Raw genomic sequence first — 8861 nt, forward strand, 5'->3', positions numbered from 1 at the left:
TAAGGTCCAGCTAGAATGCTGGGAGTTTGAGACAGTGTCTGTCTGATAGAGCACACATCTCCTGCAGGAGCAGCTGTGAGGTGTCTGGGCTGAAATCTGAGCCATTGGTCTCAGGAACAATCACTGAGTGCCTACCTTCCCTTATAAGCAAATTTACATTGTTCAGTGGGTCTCAGGGGTTCCAAGGTGGCTCTGGTCTTCTGGGCTCCTGCTGTCAGAACTGCTCACTGCCTCACAATGCTATTTTCTTCTTGCTGTCTTCCAAGGTCTCTGTAGCAGATTCTAAATGTGAGATGCAGTACAGAGCTAATAATACAAACACCTTGCTTGTTGAGAATATTAAGTAATGGAGTAATTCTAAAATATTCATTTTGGGTTCCTAGTTCTATCACATTTACAAATATCAGTGTTGTATATCTGTGTACCATCTAACTGTATACAAAGCATAATATGTAGGGAGTACTCACTCATTTTTGTTTGATTGTTTTCCTTTTTGTAATTACAGCTGCCAATTATCCTGATTTTTCTAGAACTCTGTACATTCTGTGCATGAAAGGGAGGGTGTAAATGATGGAAGTCTAGATGGGGAGGAAGCAAAGGTTGTGCTCTATTTAAACCACTCTCCCTGCCTGTCCACCACCATAATGAAAGAAAATCAGGATGCCGAGCTCCTGTACCCATGGCTACCCAGTCTTCCTTTCTCATACACAACCTGTTATAGTTGTGTTAGAATACCAATCACATATTGTAATAAATAGTTAGACTGACAGTCTTCCAGAATTATCACAAGGGGAGTAAACAAGATGTTTATTCTATATTTGAGTTGCCACTACAGACTGCAGATGATAATTAATGATTAGACAATCACTACTTTTGTAAGCATGTGTTTCAAAGTTATTTTATACCATGATTCTCTGTACTTTTCATAGCCTTTATATGTAACAGCAACAAACATCGAGACTGTGAATGCTATAATTGAGAAGAAGTTACTACCAATGTTAAGAATGCCTGTTAAGTTACTTTCTAGTTACTTTGAGGTAAAACTGAATTTTCTTTTTGAGATCCACGTATGTGCAAATGTGTATGCATTTAATTATAGAGATGAAACTTAATCATTGTAAATTTACAAATTATATTTTACAATCTTCTCCTTTTGAAACTAAAGGCATGTAAGATAAAATAATAGTCATGAGAAGCATTTTTCTTGAATTTCTTGTCTAGGTTTCCATAGAAATGAAACACACAGCCCAATGGTATTAAGCTATAGTTTTACTATCACTGGACAAGAAAGATGCATTATAATAAAGTGAGATTAATTGGTCATATGCACACACCTAATTTAAAATATTCCAATTTTAGAGACCACAAGACCATTCTTTCTTCCTTTCTTTTTTTTAATTTTTAATTTTTTTTGTTTTTTTTCTTTTGAGACATTGTTTCTCTGTAATGCCCTGGGTGTCCTGATCCCTGGCTGTCCTGGAACTCACTCTGTAGACCAGGCTAGCATTGAACACAGAAGTCCGCATGCCCCTTCCTCCTAAGTGCTGGGCTTAAAGGCATGCACCATCACTGCCCAGCCCTATCTTTTTCTTTATTAATTTTTTTTGCACTTCCTGTATGGTATATGATTCTTCTCTTCTCCCATTCCCCTTGTTTGGAGGTGTAAGTGTGCATGTTCTGATGTGTTTTGGTTGTTTTCTTTTTTAATTTCAATAAATGTGTTTGTTTATTTCATGCTATATTCTTTCTCTCCACATACATATCTATATATTTGGTTTTTCTGTTTATAAATGTGTATCTCTGTATCTCTGTGTAATTCTCTCTCTCCATTCTCTCTCTCTCTCCCTTCTCTCTCTCTCTCTCTCTCTCTCTCTCTCTCTCTCTCTCTCTCTCTCTCTCTCCTCTCACTTTGTGTGGGTCGGTTTCTCTGTATTGTCTATGTTCCTATCTATCACTTCCTGTTTGTATGGTAACTCTCTGAGTGTCAGTCTGTTTTTCTGTTTCTATCACTCTTCCTTTCTCTGTCTGTAACAGAGTTTACTCTCCTGTATGTTTTGGTGGGTTGAGGTTTGAGTGTCTGATTGAATGGACTTTTGTCCCCTAGTGTCATACTTAAGAACTCTATGGGACAATTCCTTTGTTTTAATCATGAATCAACAAGAAAGTACAATTAATGATAACTCCAAGTAGAGCATGTTATCATTTTATTCACTCCTGGAGTTTGCTGACTATTTCAACAAAATGTTCTATTTATATGATTATTTCAAGTGGATCCATAACTCTGCATGCAATAATTATGTTATGGAACTTCTTTCAAGTATTTGACTTATTTTCCAGGTTAGACGCATGTTCCATTCTCTCCATAGACTGACTATCTCTGAATGAAAGCCAGTATTTGTGTGCAATCCTAGGCACCCTTAAAGCTTCTCTAGTTTTTGTTTTGTTTTGTCTATTTTCCCCCCTTTCACTGAAGTAACCATATCTTTCAATTGTTCTTTATCAAGTCATCATGATCATTGTGAGTATATGACCCTTTGGGTACTAGGTGGTGTAAGCATATCAAATCAACATTCACTATTCCACTGACAGACTGGAGAGACCTATGTGAGTCATTTTGTAATAATATTGGTCTTGGTTAGTGTTGATGGCTGAGTGCATTTTCTTATTCTACTATGGATCAGTAGAATAAGGTTCCCTCAGAGAGGAAAGGAAAGTACCTCAGGGTTTTCTCCTGAAATCAGTCTTGATGCCTTGAACCTGTGGTCTGAAAACATGCCATTAATATTAAATTTCTAATAATTTCCCTGCTAGAGAGGTGGAAATTGTAAGTAAAGAAAATCACTAGATTCTTCAAGACTCTACTGTCAGATTATTTGTGATGGTTGGTACTTTTTGGCTCTTAGAACAGTGAAGATTATCAACTGTGGTTCTGTCCTAGCCCTGAGGAAGCTCTAATAGCACTCCAAGGTAAGTAACAGGGAAATCTAAGGATAGACTAGCTGAGTTCAGTGGTGTAACCCTGAAATCTCAATGTTTTCATTATTCAGCTTTAAGTATAAATACACACAAAAACAAAATAATTAAACAGTATTTCATTTATTAAATTCATAATTAATAACTTTATTATAACATTCAGTCAGAGATAACATCTCATTATGAAAGAATGCAGTCTGACCGAAAATAATAATAACAGAAACTTCTGTGTTTTCCAACTGAGAAACATAATTTTCTTAAAAAGAAACAAAACAGATATATAGGTATCTTGTTTCTGAAGAAAATAAGTAAGAAAATTCATTTGGTAATCATTACTAACAAAAGAAAATTTGCATTGATTCCCAACACTCATGTGATAGCTCAAAGGTGTCCATAATTCCAGTTTCTGGGGATCAAATTCCCTGGGCTGACCTTCTCAGGTATCCGTCTCAATATGGTACCAGGATATACATCAGAGCAAAACAGTTACAAACAGAAACAAGTCTAAAACTAAAAGGAAAACACATTCAAAGAACCATTCAGTGTCTTTAAGGATACTGTGGTCACAAGCCTTTTTTCTTTTGTGTGTGTGTGTGAAGATTTCTCATAAGCAGTGATAAATTTGGCAACTTTAAAGAATATTCTATTTATTTTGGCACATTTGACTCAGAATTAAAAATTGCAAAGGTGAAGGTGACAGCAGTAATTTGGATCAAACATCCCCACCATTCTCCAATGTAGCTGAGGACTTTGAGTGTACATTGTTTTTTAGTTTTTGTTTTAGTTTTTGTTTTAATAGTTTCTCCAAGTATCCATGAAATATATGGTTACAGGAAGTCCCTCACCCTTCTAAAAGCCACCCCAACTCCTAAGAGGATGAAGTCTTCCAACTTGATGTGTGAAGGCTTTGGTCTCCCAGGGAGTGGGTTGACGTGTAGAGACGCCCAGAGCTGGCCTGTACAGACTTGAGACCATTTTAATAAAAGTGCACAGCTTATAAACAAACAAAAATATTGTTTATTTCAAACTATATAGATTCTGTTTCTTAATGAAAATTGTAAATGTAACCATATCTCTGAGTCCATGTGAAATATGTTGTTCACATCTCGCTATGATCAGCAATTCTCCCACTGAATGAGAGGTCATATTCGGATTATTGGAGAATTCCTGAATAAAATACCTGCTATTCCTTCTATTGACTTCTTAAAATTTCTCACTAAATTATTGCCAAGTAAATAATAATGATGAAATGATCAGAAACATTTGGATACGATTAAATTAATTCTGCGATTATCAAGTGTGCTAGAAAGGGTGATCTTTTAAAAGCTAATAAAAAGGTTAAGTTTTAATGCATAAAATGACCTTCAGACAACTGACAGTAACATTGTCTTTTGGAGATCAGAGAAAATTACTATTCAAAATTTTCTCATGTATCATGAAAAGAATCTATAGAGATATTTTGATTACTTGAAGGAATCTGAAGCTTGTCTACTTTTATTTTTCTTCAATATATATTTTCAGGGTTTTAATAGACTAGATAGTAACCAGCAGAAACTCAACCCACACATTTGACTTCATTTTCCTTTATGCAACTGAGTTCTGCTATTGAGTCCAGGCAGATAAGGAACTCTCAGTCATTATTGTTTCAATCAATGAATGCTGAAAGTACAGGCATATAGCAAAATCATGTGATCTTTTTGCTTTTTATAAGGTGGACATAATAGCAATACTCTGTCAGTAAAAAGACAAATGTCGAGTGGCATATTCTAAAATAAATTTATTGAGTGAAATGTGTCAACTTTAAATTACTTTAATTCTAACATTTTGAAGAGCTTTTTAAGTGATGGATGTTTCAGAAATCCCAAGAACTTAGTCCTCTATTTAGTTTCTCGGCATCATTTTGAATGTGTGTTTCAACCCAAAGACCATTCACATGTTTCCCTCATGTCTAGATTTTTTTCCAAATTGATCCTTTGGAAGGATCTGGAGTCCTTTCATGTCAATGTTGCTATAAATCTTCCTCTGATTGTAGCACTGACACTCTATCTGTGTCAGAAGCAAAGGCAAATTAAGATTTTAATCATATTGGTGACTCATCCGACATGTACACAGCCAGGGTTTCATACTTCCTAGAAAGCCATATTTAAAACACAACCCATGCTCTCTAATATATTTTTAGAGAAGAAATAACTTAAAACAGGGGACAGCACATCAAGCACGTGGATTGAATTGCATTTATTCTTTTGGCCTAGAGTATAGCCTGCTTAATGAAATAGTCTAAAAATGATATTGTACAAAAGGAATTACTCTTACTGTGTGTGAGAAATCTGCACACATACAAACAAAAAATTCTTATGATCATAGTTTCCATAAAGATATAGAATTGTTCATTGAATGCATTTTTTGATGCCCTCCCTAGTTATAGCAGATAGGAGAGAGTTTACTCCAACTGTTGTTGTTCATATACCTGTATGGAGAAACATGTTTTATTTCATCCACCTTTGTGATTGTATACTTTCCTCTGGTGACTCTTCTTAACCCTCAGATTTAAATTAACTGAAGTGCTGAAAAAAGTTGTATATTGCATACAACTTCATCCTGTCTTATTATTAGGCCACATTCTCCCAGGCCCACATTCCCAACTAGAGTATTAAAAACTGTTGTGTGTACAGGAGGGCTCATGTGTTTTCTACAGCATATAGCATCAATCTGACTATTGTAAGGAGAACAGCAACAGAAAGAATCAGAGGCAATTCCACTTCACTGATTAAAAAAAAAAAAAAAAATCCCTGTCCTCATATTGTCAATGGAAATGAACTCTTTATAAACATGGCTGTCATCATAAGAGAAAAAAAATTGGGCGGAGATGTGCTTGAAATGGCCAATAGAATTATTTATAGAGTGCTAGCCTCTAAACCATATGAAAAAAAATATATGAAGTGAGAAATATTTAAATTGAGAAAAATAAAGATAGAAATATAAAGTAAGCTTTTATGATGCAAAAATTTTATTGATAAGACTAAAACTTACTATTGTCAAAGTCTGCCACAGCAAAAATCTGCCATACTAACTGCTCTAATGGTTATAAATAAAGTAATAAATTGAAAAATCTCTCCTCAATTTTAGAGTTTTCAGTTTATACAGCCTTACTTTATCATAATATCCCTGTATGTCTTCTAATGCTTAGGGTATAAAGTGTACATTGTCCAGAAGAAGAATGAGAAATAAACTAGAGCAGTGCATGCTAAATACCATTGGAAGGTTTGCTCACACACTTTAAGATAAGTTTAAATTCATATTCTTATTTTCTTCTTATAGGTTCTGAATATCCACATGACATCATAATGACCAACCATCAAAATAACTTCAGAAGAACAAATTCAAGAATTTTCACAGCTTTTCCAGACTTACCTGGGTTGGTTGTGAAAGACCTAAATTTTGACGCACTGGGGAAAATCATGTTAAAGCCTCGAGACTCAGCTAGGAGCCAGCAGCAAAGTGAGTCCTCCATCTTCCTTCAAGTACAGTCTCAGTTCCCATTTTAATGTGGCCTAAAATATCAATGCATGTTGTCATTTTCTTACTTGAGGGAGGAGCTCTGAAGAAAACAAACCCAACACAAAACAATATACTCCAGGTCCAGTTTAGATATCTATATTCTGATATCAAGACTAAGCTTGATTAGAGGGAGAATATTCCATTTGTTCCAGAGAGATAGCCAAGGCACTATATGCACACATGTGCATGTGTACATATCTTTTTTCCCATTAGAATATAATTTCATATAGTTTCATGATTAAAACAGAAAAGGACCTAAGAACAGCATTTAAACTATTGAATTGCAAAAGACATGGAAAATTCTATGTATAGAATTGGAGATAGTCTATTTCAAACTAAAGTAGAAGTAACCTTAGTCTCCTAGCTCATATGCTATTCTTATTTCAATTCACACAAAAAGCATAATTTTTTGTGTCTTCTACATCAGAAACTGGATTACAAATAGACCCAATACTTAAGTTCTGGGGCTTTTGAAATTGTTTTAAGATTTTTTTCAAATATAGTATAATTCCTTTATTTTCCAGATTACTCTTATGTACCCACTTTGCTGCTTTTAAGTTTTTCTTATTCTAAAAAAATCATTGTATTGTATGTATACATATATGTAGTTGAATACATATGGATACAAAGAAATATATATATAAAAACTCATGCATCTTATTCAGTCTGTATGTATGTGTGTTTTTTAGACCTTACTATTTTGTTTTAGACAAATAGCCAGTATGTTCTACATCGAGAGAGACTTTAATTTATATTTTGTTATATGACTCACTTGTTCACTTTTAATACTTTTGTTTTAAGTGGTATATGCAAGATGTTATTATGGTCTGATTTTGGAAAACAAGTATTAGAAAAGAAAAATAAACTTTGATCTCATCTTTGAACTTGCACTACTAGAACCATGGTTCAGATTTTGACATAATAGTTATGTATGCATTCTCATAAATGGGACATACTGCTGATGAGATAAATTTAACAATGGTTCTTCTAAAAGATCTATAAGAAACTAAGAATAGGAAGAGCTTCACTGTGACATTTGGAAACAAAAGAAAACTGATTGATGTGACCAAAAGTGAGGGTGGCTACGAAAACAGATAAGACAGGTGAAGCAACTGCCTGTATGTAGTTTAGGCAATCTGTTCAATTAGACATCAAATATCTTATGATGCAGTACAACTTAGACAGCATCATCTTGTGAGAATTCCCACTGGATCATGATTTAGAGAAAACTAGATCATGTCTTAGAGAGATCTCTAAGACTAATAATAATGTACAATATAGGGAAGAATAATATATAGACAATGCAAGATGCCTAACCCATTAAAACAGGGACATTATGCATTAAAATTTGATTTTTTCAAAACCCGTATAAATTACACTATTCCAAGTAATGATCTTGTCTCCTCCTTAGATGCAAAGGAAAGATCTTGTAAAAAACATAGACCATTTTTGACAACCTGTTTACATAGGGGCTCTGTGCCCCACCATGACAAAGTGTGCACTGGCCCAACTCTTAATAGAGGAATAATGTTTGGACAAGACTTGACTTCCTTTTGTAAAGACGGAAAGTGGCCCACAATTATGGTAGGTCTCACGTGATTCATTCCTGGCTTTTCTGAGGATAATCTGATAAAAAATTGAGTTGCCTGATATTTCAGGGTTAACAATAGGGTGGAATGCGTACAAGAAAAGATGAGGCACAAAACCATTTTGAGGTCCTCCTTGTCAATGTCCATCATGCACTGCACTTGTGCATACCATTAGTCTGTTTCTCATGAGCAAATACTCCTCTGTGCTGGATGACAAGTAACAGGTCCTTTCCTTTCTCTCAAGAGGACATCCTCTCTCTAATAAAAGAGAAAGGTCCCATAATAGAGGGTGTATTTATGACACCTCCGAATGGAACATTATGGAAATAATTGAAAGAACAACTTGATTCTGGGGAACAGGTGGATATAAAAAAGCACTCTGTTCATGAAGTGGCCTGGATTTTCAAGGTAGGGAAAGTCCTTGTATCATCCACCCTCAGGATTTCTATGAGTTCCCTTCATCATGCCTTCCCTTGAGTGATGGTTGACATGTATGCGAGAAATCTGGTAAGCTCAAAAGTTCCTCTGCTATCCAAAATATAACTTATAGGAACTCAAACAAAAATCTAGTCAGAATGAGCAGTAATGTAACTAAGTATATTTCATTTGAATTTTTCATGTGGCCATGTGGAGGGTCACTTCATAAATACATACGAGTGTCACCTTCTATGCATACTTAGTCAGATGCAGTTGTTTACCAGTGTTGTTCATTCTCTATCACTTTCTCCTTTTTTTTTTTTT

At 34.8% G+C, this 8861-nt stretch overlaps 1 protein-coding gene across 1 annotated transcript in view; it reads left to right on the plus strand.

The window, feature by feature from the left end:
- Positions 1–660: 660 nt before the first annotated feature.
- The window catches only part of LOC116094690 (rho GTPase-activating protein 20-like), a 20097-nt gene continuing 11896 nt past the window's right edge, over positions 661–8861 (plus strand). Inside the window, exons 1-5 of the mRNA XM_031376233.1 lie at positions 661–747; positions 930–1010; positions 2904–2967; positions 6292–6471; positions 7943–8115. Of these exons, the coding sequence (XP_031232093.1) occupies positions 661–747; positions 930–1010; positions 2904–2967; positions 6292–6471; positions 7943–8115 (585 nt within the window). The remainder of the gene's footprint in view (positions 748–929; positions 1011–2903; positions 2968–6291; positions 6472–7942; positions 8116–8861) is intronic.

The sequence above is a fragment of the Mastomys coucha genome, unplaced genomic scaffold, assembly GCF_008632895.1.
Source record: "Mastomys coucha isolate ucsf_1 unplaced genomic scaffold, UCSF_Mcou_1 pScaffold17, whole genome shotgun sequence".
NCBI lineage: Eukaryota > Metazoa > Chordata > Mammalia > Rodentia > Muridae > Mastomys > Mastomys coucha.